This window comes from Chrysochloris asiatica, unplaced genomic scaffold, assembly GCF_000296735.1.
Source record: "Chrysochloris asiatica unplaced genomic scaffold, ChrAsi1.0 scaffold00006, whole genome shotgun sequence".
NCBI lineage: Eukaryota > Metazoa > Chordata > Mammalia > Afrosoricida > Chrysochloridae > Chrysochloris > Chrysochloris asiatica.
This window is the reverse complement of record NW_006408524.1, coordinates 39,854,161-39,870,310: the sequence shown is the minus strand read 5'-3', so window position 1 is coordinate 39,870,310 and position 16,150 is coordinate 39,854,161. Positions and strand designations below refer to the sequence as shown.

The 16,150-nt window shown below is 34.8% G+C and overlaps 1 protein-coding gene across 1 annotated transcript in view; it reads right to left on the bottom strand.

Annotated features, from left to right (window-relative positions):
• The window catches only part of AGMO (alkylglycerol monooxygenase), a 249,011-nt gene that overhangs the window by 62,262 nt on the left and 170,599 nt on the right, over positions 1-16,150 (bottom strand). Inside the window, exon 5 of the mRNA XM_006832291.1 lies at positions 14,288-14,383. Coding sequence (XP_006832354.1) covers positions 14,288-14,383 — 96 coding nt within the window. The remainder of the gene's footprint in view (positions 1-14,287; positions 14,384-16,150) is intronic.

Genomic DNA, 16,150 nt, shown 5'->3' with positions numbered 1-16,150 from the left:
TTTTTTGCAGTCCAGCACATTAACTCACAGTGCCACACCAGGATTTATATATATTCCTATACCATCTCACTGACATCTAGTCAATTTCCAACTCATAGTAATTCTGTAAGATAGAGGAGATCTGTTCTCTAGTATTTCCAAAGCTATTAATCTTTATGGGAGCAAATAGTTTTCATCTTTCTTCCTGGAGTGGCTGTTGGGTTTTAATTGCTGACCTAGTGCTAGCAGTCTAAGGCTTAACCCACTACACCATCAGGGCTCACATGTCTTCCAATAGCCTTTCAATAATATATTTCAATCCCACTTAAAGATGTATTAAACTAAATATTAATAAATACACTTATATTTCTACTGAATAAATTGTTTTTATTAGGTACTGTCAAGTAATTTCTGACTCATCTTACTGTAGTTAAGTGTCGTGGAGTTGGTTCTGACTCAAAGCGACCCTGTCTAGGGTTTCCGAGGAGTGGCTGGTGAGTTTGAACTGCTGACCTTGTGGTTCAAACCAAGCTTAAGCTCCAGTGCTTTACCCCACAGTGCCACACCAGGACACCAGATATTGTTGTTTTATTAGATGATTCATCTAGACTCTCTCTGTATATATATAACAGCAACACACTGTCTGGTCCTCAGCCATCCTCACAATCACTGCAATGTTCGAGCCCATAGTTTCAGTCACTGTGTCAATTCATCTCGTTAAGGATTTTTTTTTTTTTTTTTTTTTTTTGCTGATCCCCCTCTGCTTCACCAAGTATGATGTAATTCTCCAGGTACTTTCCCCTCCTGATAGCATGTCAAAAGTATGTGAAACAAAGTTTCATCATCCTCACTTCTAAGGAGTATTCCAGCTATACTTTTCACAAGACAGATTTGTTCATTTTTTTAGCTATTCATAAAATATTCAATATTTTTCACCAACCCCTTAATTCAAATGCATCAATTATACTCAGTCTTCTTTATTCATTGTCCAGCTTTCACATGCATCTTAGGTGATTCAAAATACCATGGCATGGGTCAAGTGCACCTTAGTACTCAAAGGGACATTTGTTCTTTCAAACTTTAAATAGGTCTTTGTCAGCAGATCTGTCCAATGCAATACATCCTTTGTGTTTTTTGACTACTGTTTCCATGGACATTAATTATGGATAAAATATACTAAATTCTTTATATTTCAATCTCATATTTTATCATAATCTTATTTGTCTAATTAAGAGGATTTTCATTTTCTTTATGCTAAGCTGCAATCCATACTGGAAGTTGGAATTTTTATCAGTAAGTGCTTCAAGGTCTCTTGAAACTCAGCAGGGAAGATGGTATCATCTGTATAGCATAGGTTTCAAGGAACTTTCCTTCCATTCTGATATTGAATTCTTCTTCATATAATCCCGCTTCCTGGATTATTTGCTCAACATACAGATTGAATAAATATGATAAGAGAATAAAAAGCTTGACACATATCTTTCCTGATTTAAGCCATTCAATATCCCCTTGCTATGTATGGAAGAAGTGCAATGAGAATGCACCTAGGAAGCCAGGATGGCCAGACTTCATCTCTCATACTTCAGACCCTGGAGAAGTCCCTGGAGAAGGATATCATGTTTGGTAAAATGGAGGGTCGGAGAAAAAGAGGAAGACCCCAAATGAGATGGATTGGCACAGTGGCAGCAGGATGGGCTCAAATGTAGCAGCAATTGTGAGGTTGGTGCAGGATCCAGTAGTATTTCGTTCTGTTGTACATAGGGTCACTATGAATTGATACTGGTTCAGTAGCACCTAACAACCTGTTTGAGCAAATGCCCTTGGTCTCTGTATAGGTTCCATATGAGCATAATTCTGGAATTCCCATTCTTCACAATGCTAGCCATAGTTTGTAATTATTGACTCAGTTGAATTCATTTGCATAGACAATAGAACTCAATTAAACATATTTCTGGCATTCTCTGCTTTCAGTCAAGAGCCATCTGACAACAGCAGTGATCTCTACCAACCCACTGTATCTGACTTGAATTTCTAATACTATGCAGTTTATGTACTACTGCATTCATTTCTTAATTACCTTCAGCAAAAATTACTTGCCTGTGATATTAATGATAATTTCTGCATTCTGTTGGGTCACATTTAGTTGGAATGGAAAAAATATATATATCTTTTCCTCTCAATTGGACTGATACATATCTCCCAAACTTCTTGGCATAGATGACTGAGCACTGCATCATTTCAGCACTGCATCATTTTGTTGAGACATCTCAATTGATATTCCTTCAATTACTAGAGTCTTGTTCTTTGCCAATGCCTTCAGCGCAGCTTGAACTTCTTCATTCAGTATATCACTTTGGCTTTTGATATTATGCTACCTCCTGAAATGGATGAATATTGAACAATTATTTCTTGATACAATGACTCTGAATATACCTTCTGTGATGTGAGACTGATTCTTGTGAAGTGGAGGCTAAAGATATCTCAAATGTCTGACTTTTCCAAGATACTAAACCATTCCATACTCTGTGATACCAACCACGATTTCTCTCCTCAGTATTCTCCCTCACCTCCCAAGGTTCCACAATAAGTTGTGATGTCTCACAGAACAAATGAACTGCCAAGGAAATGTCCATGCAGTTGTAGAGGTTGGCAAGTTCCAGATCCATAGTTCAGATGTAAATGTAAGGATTCTTGCAAAAATATGAGCGATGAAGTCTTGCCATTATTGCTTCCAAGTAGCAAAGCAGTTATACTCCTTCCAAAACAGATTCGTTCATCCTTTTAGCAGTACACAGTTTATTTGATATTCTTCTCCAATACCTTAATTCAAATACATCAACTCTTCTCCAGTATTCCTTTTTCATTGTCCAGTTTTCCTATGCAAAAGGGACAATGGAGAGCATCATGACTTTTGTCAGGAATACTTTAATCCTCAAAGTGACATTTTTGCTTTCCAACACTTTAAAGAGATATTTTGCAGCACATTTGCCTAATGCAATAAGTCATTTGATTTCTTGACTACTGCTTCGATGAGCATTGATTGTGGATCCATGCAAAATTAAGTCTTTGACAACTTCAATCATTTCCACATTTAGCATGATGCTATTTACTAGTCCAGTTGTAAGACTTTTAATTTTCTTTATACTGAGGTGCACTCTATGCTTAAGGCTGTAGTTTTTGGCTTCATCAGTAAGTACTTCACTTCCAGTATGCAAGATTGTGTCATCTGCATATTTCAGGTTGTTGATGAGTCTTCCTTTACTTTGGTGCCAATTCCTTGATGCCACATTATTCTACATATAATCCAGATTCTTGTATTTACTCAACATGCAGATTGAATAAGTATGGTGAAAAGATTCAACCCTTATGCACATTTTTCCTGATTTTAAACCATGCAATATTCCATTGTTCAGAAACAAGGATTGCCTCTTGGTCTATGCACAGGGTCCTCATGAGAACAATCAAGTGTTCTGGAATACCCATTCTTTACAATGGTATCCATAGTTTCCTATTATCCACACAGACTTTGCTTTTGCAAAGTCAAGAAAACACCAATAAACATTGTTCTGATATTCTCTGTTTTCTGCCAAGATTCATCAGATATGAACAATGATATCCCTAGCTCCATGTCCTCTTCGGAATCTGACTTGAATTTCTGGCAGTTCCCTGTTGATGGTGTGGCATTGTAGGATAATGCACTGGACTGCAAGGTCAGTTTGAATTGCAAGGTTGGCAGCTCCTTGGAAACCCTACTCAGGCTCGCTATGAGCCAGAACCAACTTGATGATACTTAGCAACAACAGCAACAATCCTGTTGATGTACTGCCACACGCTGCAATCATTTTTTAATTATTTGCAGTGAAATTTTACTTGTGTGTGCTATCAATGAAATTATTCAATGATTTCTGCATTCTGTTAGATCATCTTTCTTTGGAATGGGCACAAACATGGATACCTTCTATTCAGTTGGCATGGCAGCTGTCTTCCAAATTTCTTGGCAAAGATCAAGGAGCACCTCCAGTGCTGAAACATTCTAATTTGTTTTCCCTCCGTTTCTGGAGCCTTGTATTTTGCAGACACCTTTAGTGAAGCTTCAATTTCTTCCTTCAATATCATCAGTTCTTGATCATATACAACCTCTTGAAATGGTAAAACATGGACGAATTCTTTTTTGTACAGTGACTCTATGTATTGATTCCATCTCCCTTGGGTACTTCCTCTGTCATTCAATATTTTGTCTATGTTGCTGGTGCTGTTGTTGTGCCGTCTAGCTGGACTCAACTCATAGTGACCCTGTATAGGGTTTCTGAGGAGCGGCTGGTGAACTTGAACCACCGTCTTTGTGGTTCAAACAGCAATCTGCAGCACCACACCAGGACTACACACAATGGAGTCTATCTTGTCCATGTTGTTGTTTATGTTTCCAAGTGTCATCGAGTCAGTTCTGACCCATAGCCACCCTATATAGGGTTTCCAGGGAGCAGCTGGTGAGCTTGAAACACCAACCTTGTAGTTCAAACTGACCTTGAAGTACAGCGCATTAACTCACAGCGCCACACCAGGACTCAATAGAATTTTGTCCATAGAATCCTTAATATTGCAACTCATGGCTTGAGTTTTTTCTTTAATTCTTTGAGCTTGATAAATGCTGTGTGCTCTTCCCATTGGTTTTCTAACACTAGATCTTTGCACATTTCAATACAATATTTTACTTTGTCTTCTTAAGCTTCCCTTTTAAATTAACGTTTAGCTCTTTGATCATTTCTTTCAGTTACTTTTTAGCTGTTCTAAAAATCAAGTTTCAAACTTTCTTTTGACATCTGTTTTTTATCTCTTCTTTCCTTCCTGTCTTCTTAATGACCTTTTGCTGTCTTCATATTATCTCATAATTCTTCTGGCCTTTGGTCATTAGTGTTCAAGTCATCAAATATACCCTTGGTATTGTATCTAAAATCAGATTGGATATAATCAAGATCATATTTTGGCTCTTGTGGATTTATTTTAATTTTATTCCACTTCAACTTGACCTTGAATATGAGTAATTGGTGGTCTGTTTCCCAGTCCACTCCTGGCCTTGCTCTGATTGATAATATTGAGCATCTCCATCATCTTCTTCCAGGTTGTTGTTGTTGTTAAGTGACGTCATCTCTTCTGACTCATAGCAACCTTGTACAGGGTTTCTGAGGAACAACTGGTGAGTTTGAACCACTGGTCTTGTGCTTATCCTACAGTGCCACATCAGGACTCTTCTTTCATAGATATAGTTCATTTTACTCCTGTGTATTCCACCTGATGAGTTCCACATGTTTAGTCTTTATTTATATTGCTGAAAAAGGGGTATTTGCTAAGAATAAGTCCATAGACTGGCAAAATTCTGTTATCTGAAGCTTGATAATGTTTCTGTCACCAAGACCATCTTTTTCAACTACTGATCCTTCTTTATTTCCAACTATTGCATTCTAATCCATAGTTACTATCAAAGTATCCTGATTCCATGCTTGATCAATTTCAGACTGCAGAGGTTGATTGTTTTTGTTGCTGTTAAGTGCTGCTGAGTCATTTCCAAGTCCTGACGACCCAGTATAGAGTTTCCAGGGCTGTAAATCTTTTCAGGAGTAGATAGCCTCTTCTTTCTTTCAGGGAACAGATGGTGGGCTCCATTTCTTCAACATGGGCTTTAGTGGTTAGTACATATGTTTTATGAGTCATACACAAATAAACTGATTGTCTTTGGTAGTTATATGGATATTGTCCTTTCACTGACAGCCTTTTATTTTCAGATGTTGTTGTTGCTGTTAAGTACCGTTGAGTCAGTTCCAATTCCTAGCTTGAATGGCTTATCTTGTGATTTAAACAGATCTTGCAGCCTATCTCATTAATCTGCACTGCCAAACCAGGAGTCCGTACTTTAGGGTAGATCTTGAAATCATCATTTTTACAACAAAGGCAGCATCATTCCTCTTCAATTTGTCATTCCTGGCATACTAAAACAAATGATTATGTGGTTCAAAATAGTCAATTATTTCAGCTCACTCATTCCTAGAATTGTTGTTGTTGTTAAGTGCTGTCGAGTTGGTTCTGACCCATAGTGACCCTGTATAGGGTTTCTGAGGAACAGTTGGTGAGCTTGAACTGCCTACCTTGTGGCTCAAACCAACTTTGCAGTCCAGTGCATTAAACAAGAGCACCACACCAGGACTCCATAATTCCTAGGATATCAATCCTTAATCATTCCGTGTCAGTTTTGACAACTTTCAATTTTCCAATATTCATACTTCACATTCCAATTATTAATTAATATTTGTAGTTGTTTCTTCTCCTTTTGAGTCATGCTACATCAGTAAACAAAGGTCCCAAAAGCTTTGCTTCATCCATCCCATTACGGTCTACTATACTTTGAGGAGGCAGCTCTTCCCCAGTTGCTTGACCTTATCAGACAATGTTCACCACTATTCAGAAAGTTTTCTGTGGCTAATTTTTTCAGTAATAAACCACGTCTTTCTTCGTCATTTTTCTTAGTATGAAACTTCCACAGAATTCTGTCCACCATGGGTAAACTTGATGATATTTTAAATAATTTTGGCATAGCTTCCAGCATCACCGCGATCTGCATGCCTCCACAGTAAGACAAACTGAAGGATGAGTGGTGTATTTGCAGTGTAAGTATCAAATTGTAAATATACATAAGTTGTTTTTGTTGTTATATGCCATCAAGTCCATCCCAACTTATAACGACCCTGTATAGGGTTTCTCAGGAGTGGCTCGTGAGTTTAAACCGCCAACTTTGTGTTTCAAACTGACTTTGCAGTCCAGCACATTAACCTGGCTTCCATAAGCCACACCAGGACTCCAAATAGTATAACAGCATGCTGCTACTATGTGTCTTTGAGTGGGTTCTGCCTCATCTTTCTTTCTAGGAGTGGCTGGTGTATTTGAACCGTTGACCTTTTAGTTGGACACCCAAAACCTAACACACTACTCTACCAGAACGCCTGTAAATCTACATGCATATAGATTTACACACACACATATATATTCAAATACAAAACAACTACTGTTTAACATTTCAGATTATCACTCAAGTGTTTTATTCTATTACAATTGGAAAGAATCCCTTTCAGAACATTATAACCTGTATTTACAAATGCTTTGCAAAGTTTCTGTTTAAAAGTTACATATATAAAAGTTAAAAGTTACATGCCAGAAATCTATTATTAGTCATTTAATTCTTTCTGAAAACATTTATTGAATTTCTACTTTGTGCTAGAGATTTTATTAAGCCTTAGAAGCAAAAAGATATAAGAAACAAATACTACCCACAGGAAGCTTAAAGTCTACTGGACCGTTTAAGTGAAAGCTAAAACTATTTCAGAATTAAAAAGGCTTTACAAAAATAGTTACGTTTTTCATACAAATTTGTTTTCTCTTGGGTACAGTAATAATCATTCATAAATATTGTTTTTTCAAATATTGTGGTAAACCCACTTTTAAACAAGTTTGGATTTATAATTGGCAAAAGAATGATCTAACAAGAATCAAATTGAATTGCCTCTCTAAGTATGAAGTTGAAAATGACTTTTAGTAAAGATTTATGCTTCTATTTAACTCCCATTTAGTGTATATTTTCAAGTAGTCTCAAGAGTTTTTAGTTCTTGGAAAATGTCGTAGAGAATGCTCTCTTGTTCATATAATTCTTCAAGTGACTACATAAAAATAAAAATAACTTTCATGAGTTTCATTTATTTAATAGGGTCGTATTGAGTGCATATCCTGTTCAAGGTAGTATGCTAAGAACTGTTGATTAGTCACAGAATGGAACAACAGAAATTAAAATTAATATCTGGAATTTACTTTCTAACTTATAGATTAAATAAGAGATAATGTCAAATTTTGTTGTTCGCGTATATATGAGGATGTGATTTATCATTCTTAATAAAATCTATAATAATTTCTCATTAAAATTTTAGAAAAAGATAAAATCTATGAACATTAACATTTAATATTTTAATTTCTCTATAAAATATTTGATCTTTAAACACTTATTGTTTTTCTTATTAAAAATTTAATCAGCCTGAACATTTATGGATAAATTTATATTGTAGAGCATCTGGTGATGAAATGTGAAAATAAAATCTTAATTACATCTCCCACTAGCTCTGTTATGTTAATTCAAGACAACACACTCAAGTATTTGGACAGATGGCAGTGGTGGCCATATTAGCCTTCTGATTTCTCTACAGGGAAGCAAGGAAAAGCAGAGCTCTTAGGATATGTGCTTGTCTGCCTAGCTTCACACTTTGAAATCCTTGACAAATGCTGATTTATTCACAGCCAAATGTTTTCCTATCTGATTAGGCAGTTTTCTACTTCAGTAAGCATGTAATATGGAGGTAGCTGAATTTCCACACTAAGCAGTGTAAAAACAATATTTATAGTTTGGAAATAAAACAATCTGAAAGAATCAGAACTGTTGGGATCATAAAGAACTTCATAGGGAGTAAATTTCTAATGAATCTGTAACGTAGGGTTAAAGAGGAAAGGCGTAGTTTTAATGAAGAATGAGAGTAGGCTATGTTGATAAAATAAACAATAGTTTAAAGGACTGTGTTTATAATAAATTTCCTTGAAGGCTGAATCTTGTCACTTATTATTGTATTCTCAAACAAGAGATCTAGAGCTGTAGTAAGTAGGGATTTTATCTAAACTCATTTCACTTTAAATTTAAAAGAGCACTTATGACTTTATTTTGGAAAACAAATGTTCAAGTGACTTTTTTTTAACAACACCAATTAATTGACAGAGAAAAATATGAGACAGGCATACACATAACTATATGAAGCATCATGCTTGTGTGAGACCATTAAATACTTATCAATTTGGGTACCCTGTGAGTAAAGGAACTGCAGTAGTATTATTATTGTTAAAATATTAAGAGAATCAAATTGATCAACTAAGAATTTAAGTAGTTCATATTCAAAAGTCCATACTGTATACTAGTTCTGAAATTCACTATATTGAGATTGCTATTATGATCATATTACCAATTTCCAGTGAGACTTACACAATCATTAGGCAATAAATATTAATAGGTTATCTACCATATGCCAGGCGTTATCTAAGCATTAGATTGTTTGGTAAAGAAAAGAGATATGAATCTGTATTTCAGAACTTCCAATATCAGATGTCCAATATTCTTGTTATTGTTAAGTGCTATTGAATCAGTTCCAACGCATAGCAACCTTGTATAGGGTCTTCAAGGAGTCACTGGTAGGTGAGAACTGACAATCTTTCAGTTAGCAGACCAGTGCTTATCCTAAAGTGTAGCACCAGGACATTCCAATATGACACCAATTATAATTTTTGGTTTGCTAAAAATATTAGAGAGATATTAACCTTTTTTTCCCCATGAAAAGCTCAAATATGCTTTTTAAATTTTTAATTCATTAACTGCATTGAACACCTAACACTTTTTTAAATGACATAAATACAAACCATCTGCCTTCTTATAAATTATTTTTAAAAATATTTTCTATATGGGAATAGAAAGATACCTTGAATTTTCTTTTAACATAGATTAAAATTTGTGCCTTTATTATCACTGTTATTGACAGCTGAGAAGATTTATAGTACCAGTTATATAGTCCATTGGTAATGTTACATATATTTTGTGGATTATGGTAAAAATTTGATAAACCTTCCTCATCACAATATTTGCTAGTTTTCTTGCATAGAATCTAATCTTGAACATTGTTTGAATTTACAGCACTTACAAACTAATTTGTATCTATGTCTTTTTAATGGTGGTTTTCTAGTAGTTCAACATTATCTTTGCGGATGGCAGTATTTATGTCAAACTAGCCAGAAGCTTAAATCTTTTTTCCAGTGCATTTGCTACATCAATTACTCTTTTTCACACCATTAATTATCATACCAGCCAAGAACCTATTTATTACTTCAAATTTAAATGATTTCTTCCAATTGATGAAATACTGCTTTGATATGATTACAAAATTTTGGTGACAATTTGATTTTTATGGTCAAAATAATTTTTCATATATCATTTTTCATCATCATTGTCTCACATTTCTTTGATTTGTATTTGAATTTTCTTTTAGCTCTTTCATGCAGTAACCATAAGATGTCAAAAAATATCTATTATTTCTCATTTATTTTACTGAACTTTTCCAAAACCACTTTCCAAGTTACAGTCAAAATGGCATATTCCTTACAAGACTGCCTATAGTCACTAGAATGCCCTTAACACAAGGAGAAATGTGACAGATAAGAGCTGGAGTTAAAAGAGACAGCTGTCTGACCCAATTGTAGCTCTCATATCTTTTGAAAATTTTATAAAAACATGCAATCATTTGAGCATGTGGTTGGTCTTCAATTTATATTCCATGTCATTTCCACTTGCATACTTCCATCCAATATGTGCGTTGTGAGCTGCTATCAAGTTGGCCCTTAATTCATGGCAACCCATCAACAATCAGATGGGATCACTGTGACCCACAGGGGTTCCTCTGGCTAGTTTTCGAAAGTAGATCACCCTTCTGCCTATGTGGTCCTAATCTGGAAATTCCACTGAAACATGACCAGCATCACAGCAACAAGCAAGGCTCTACTGACAGACAAGTCATTGCTGCACTTGAGGTACAATGACAGCGAACTGAACTGTGGTTTCCAACATGGAAATACAGAAATCTACCAGTGAAACCACCAATTTTATTTGATGTATTGTTGCTACTCTGTCCTGTAGTGTCACTATAAATCAGGACCCACTCAATGGGAGTAGGATCTTTGTTGTTGTTGTTGTTGTTGTTGTTGTATGACATGAATTTGATTCTGACTCATAGTTGTCCTATATGACAGAGTAGGACTACCCCATATGATTTCTTAGATTGTAAATCTTTACAGGAGCAAATCATCAGGTAGGTCTTTTCTTCTGCCAGCTCACTAGTAGGGTCAAACCACAGATCTCTGAGTTAGCAGCTGAATTCTTAACCATTGTACCTCCAGTGCTACCTAATGTATTACTACTGTGCTAATTTTACATATGTGGAAACTGAGACTTAAGAAAATCTGTACCCCTTAATCTAGACTCCCCTTACGGGGAAAAATGAACTTCATTGATGTTAGAAAAAGTTAATTAACTTCAAGAATAAAACCTCCAGTCAGGAATATACAGGGCTTTGTGGGTAGCATGGTCATATTTGTGATCTATATGTTGTTTCTATGAATAGAAATCCAGCTATATGATGTCCAACGGACCTGAAGTGTTAACACATTTTACAGTCAGAAAGTGGGTATTTTACTAGAATGAGGGCCTTTGTTTTCAGATTTCATTTTTAATTTTTCAACATGTGTATTAAGTTTTCATTGAAAGAGTAGGAAAATAGATGATAAAATAATTTTTAAAAAACCATTAAGTCTTCTATTTTAGTTATATCTTCTACTTACCACTCTCTCCTCTGTTCTACTTGTTGCATCTCCAGAAGCAGCTATTATTGCTAGTTCTTTGCTCAATGTCGTGAATATTATTTGCAAACAAACGGAAGTATGTGGTATATAATAATCTCATACAATTAAATGCACAGCTGTGAAAAGTCTCAGAAATGTATTCACAGTTAATAAGATAATTTAAAATTCCAAGATTCAAACCATAAAGTGTGTCTTAGATGCACCTGAATTTATGGTAACCATATATGGTGAAGAACTTTCAAAAGCATGAAACACAGAACACAAGTGAAAGGTACTAGTACATTGTTTTACAATTGGAAATGAAGTCACTTGGAGGCTTTGTGCTTGAAAGAATTTAAGTCTCACCAATGACTTTCCTCCATTCCCTTTTCAACTCAAGGGGTGCAACTCAAGCTCTGGCTTAGGGAACTCTGGGAGAGACACAGGAAAGGGTAGAAATTACATAGGCACCATTGTTCTGCATGCAGACTAATACCTGACCCAACACATGTCATGATCTGGCTCAGAGCAGCTATAAAATGTAATTCTCCTTTAACCTCTCCATGTAAATCATCAGAAAGCTTCTCTCTACTGATTCATACAAATTTGGTCTTTGACCTCAGAACTGGCCTCAACAGCTCTTTCAGATGGTTGCAGTATTGATTACCTGATATATGTCAACTACCATAAAATGTAAAACTCCTTCATGAACAATCTCCACATAATGTCACACATGTCCAGAGTCACAACAACAGTATCTTTGTTCCTTGTAAATTCAGTAGCATTAAATAAATGCAGATTAACAAAAACAATGCACTTTGCTGCCTCAAGGTTTGTCAGCTAATGCAGTTCTGATTTTCTGTATTGTTCAATCGGTTTTAACACCTGCTAACATGCTTCCACTAAAACCCACTGCCATGGAGTCAATGCTGACGCATAACAACTATGAAGGGGCAGAGGAGAACTGCAGCATAGGCCCTCCAAAGCTGTAACTCTGAAAGAAAGCACATGGTCACTTCTTTCCCTATGGAAGATGGAGGGCTAGTGAGTTTGAATCATTGACCTTAGGTTAACAGCTAAGAGCTTAACCACTGTGCCACCAGGGCTCTTTCTGTTTCCTACAAGTATTGTTGTGAAGTGCTGACAAGTCAATTCCAACCCATAGCGACCCTGTATATGGTTTCCAAGGAGCAGCTGGTGAGCTTGAACTGCCGACCTTGAAGTTCAAATGGCTTTGCAGTCTAGTGCATTAGCCCACAGCAACACACCCGGAACTTCGAAAGGCCTTCAATAAATACTAAGTGCTTCAAAGTGTTCTCATATGTATAAGCAGACTTCTTTCCTGTGTCTGTGATTTTTTTTTATATTTAAAAAACCCATTAAGTGCAATATTCATAAACCAATCATCTGCAAATATTCAATTCTGACAATTTAGAGATGCCTCAGAAGACTACCAAATTATAATGTTCCATTTTTTCTGTATAAGAAGAATAATATACTGAAAACATTAAAAACATTGTAATGAAAACTTAAATTAGAAAATTAAAGAAAAATTCATGATAAAAATATTTGGATAATATCTATAAATAATTTTTAAAGAACCTTCCATTGTAATTGTGATTATGTATATGATAATATATATAATAAATACAATTGTGTACATAATTGTGTATATGAACATAAATCATACAATTTGTATATTATAATTTGTTGTTGTTATGTGCCATCAAGTCGGTTCCGACTCATAGCGACCCTGTACAGGGTTTCCGAGGGTGTAAATCTTTACGGGAGTAGAAAGCCTCATCTTTCTCCCGCGGACCGGCTGGTAGTTTCAAACCGCTGACCTTAAGGTTCGCAGCCCGATTCGTAACCACTACGCTACCAGAGCTAGGATAATATATAATTGTGTGTATTACATACAACTGTGTATATTATACATTATAAATTGTATATGGCATATACAATAGTGGACTCCCGGTGTCAAGCTGTGGGTTAATGTGCTGGTCTGCAAAGTCGGTTTGAACCACAAGATTTGCGGTTCAAGCTTAACAGCTGGTTCTCAAAACCCTATACAGGGTCGCTATGAGTCAGAACTGACTCACCAGCACTCAACAACAACAACAGCATATGCAGTGCTATGAAGTCACAATTTCAATAGAAAAGTTCTAAGCATTTTTATATACCTGTATAGATATATGGACTCCTGGTGAGGTAAGGCGGGATCACCACTGAACTTTAAACCACAGTTTTGGCAACTGAAGTCAATCATATGTTGAGGCCTACCAGCCACTCTTCCGAAATGCTTATATGAGTCAGAAATGACTCTACAACACTTAACAATAACAAAATATAGATATATACATGCACATATAAACACAATACATGATTTAAAATTTCTGTCTCTAAAGTGGGATCCTTGTGTGGCACTGTAGGGTAAACATTGGACTGCTGACTGCAAAGTCAGCTGTTCAATCCCACCAGCCACTTCTTAGAAACCCTATATAGGTCATTATGAGTCGGAATTTCAACATCTTTTAGCAAGTAATGTTTAATAAACTGCAAAACAGAAAGATATTGAATTAAATATAATATTAAAATGTTTTGGTACATAATAGTTCAAAAAATTATTTTATTTAATTGAGACCAACTGGTCTCATTGCTTCATATAAACTTTGCAATATATATTCAGTAAAAAGGAATAAAAATGAACAGATGTTTCTCCTTAGAGAAGGCAGACAAAGATTTTTCTTACACAATAAATCAGCTGCTAGTGAATTTCTAGGACATTGCTGCAGGCTAAATATTTAGGTATAAAACTGGGGGGGAAAAACAACAAAAAACTATTTACCTCTGTGTGGATCCAAAACTGGTAAAGGAGATTGAACTGAAGATGAACAGCATATACCGAAGGAGGAATGAAGAGGGCCAGGGGAGAGTAGAAAATCTGAAAGATTGAAAAAAATTTGCTCAAATGATTTCTCAACATAAAGATATACTGGTGCTAATGGTTCAATATCTGAGAGTACATATATTTCTTCAGTAAATATATATTATTATGTCTATCTTATTGCCAAGTTTGACTTGGCAATATGAATTTTCCACACAGTGATGAAGTTGTAGATACGATGGAGGTAAGTCCAACTGGACTTCTATTTTGCATTTAATATTGTCTAGTTAAAATATTATAGTTGGTGTGCTATCTTCTTAATCTTGAAAAAGTGGATATGTAAAGAGGTTCTACATATTCAAAAAAAATACTAGGTTTTTTTTTTTTTACAATCAATGATACAAAATGGAAAACTGATTTGCTATGCCAATCTTAACCCAATTAACAATTAAAAGTTTTTTTTTTTTTTTAATAAAAGAAATATGATGCAAATGCTTTTATACCTTGACAGTTCTCTAGCTCTGTTTTATCACAAGGCATTTTCAGTAATGACATGAAATTATAATAAAAGAAAATAATAGAATATAAGAATAAGAGATAATATATTTTTCCTTTTAAATATGTGTACATGTGGTTGATTAAGGATACTATATTTCCCAATTTTTTTTTTTTTTAAGTTATTAAAGAAGGATCTGTGATACGGTCCCAAAGTAGAAACAAATTTTAAAGCTCCATATTTTCCAACAGACGGAAATTCCTCTGCCTTGGAAAATAACTTATGTTTAAACCACAGAGCTGGTTAGAATCAACTAATAAACACAATCTGCTGTGTTCTCCTAATGACTTTGATCCCTGAGAGTGGTTTCAAGTTGGAAGGAAACATTTTATTAAATGAAAAACTAAACATGCAAATAAAAATAAAAGATTGATTTCCAGTGTACAATTCTGGTTTTGTATTGTCTACATTTCTAAAATACTACATATTTTTAAAGTATTTTTTTGAAATATGACAATTTCATGTCTCAATTACTTTTTTCTCAATTAGGTGAAAAATATGTCAATTATATATTTTTGATGATTATGAGTTTGAAATTAGTCATTTACATGAGCTCTTCTAGTTTTTGTTTTATAAACATAAGTCATGGAAAATTCAACTCTCATGATGAGCAGAATATTTTACAAGTGAATTATTCATAAGCCAATTGTTAAGCAATGGATTGGATTAGCATGCAGCAAAAGAATACTAGGCTCTCATTCAATAGATCCATTTTAAAGCCTTATTTCCTCCACAGACACACTACATGATATGCAGAAAATTCTCCAACTTCTTTAGAGTTTAGTTTCCTAAAACCAAAGGCAAAGGGACTAAAAACATTTGAAACCTAGCTGTCTTTTTAGTTCCAAAATATCTGTAATTTTGTGATGTGATTTTATGTATTTATTTAAACAATTCTCTTAATGTTGTTGCTATTAAGTGCCATTGAGTTGGTAGTTTAATTAACATATTTAAATAAATATATGGTCTATAGTTTAAGTACTTTAAGCCAAGGAAAGCTTTGGATCTTCTTCTTTGAGATATGAGGAGAAAATGTTAAATAATTTACCTCTTACACTTAAGAGTTTTATTGGGAAAGAGTATGTACCAGATGAACATTTATATTCCATGATAATTTCTAGAAGGATGGAGATATAATACTTTGAAATAAAAACATGTAATTTAAGGAAAAAATGATGGAAGGAATACAAAGTCACTATAGCAACAAGAAACTGTCGATGTTCAACCATTTAAAGAGGAATCATGATCAAAAGCCAATGATTCTAAAG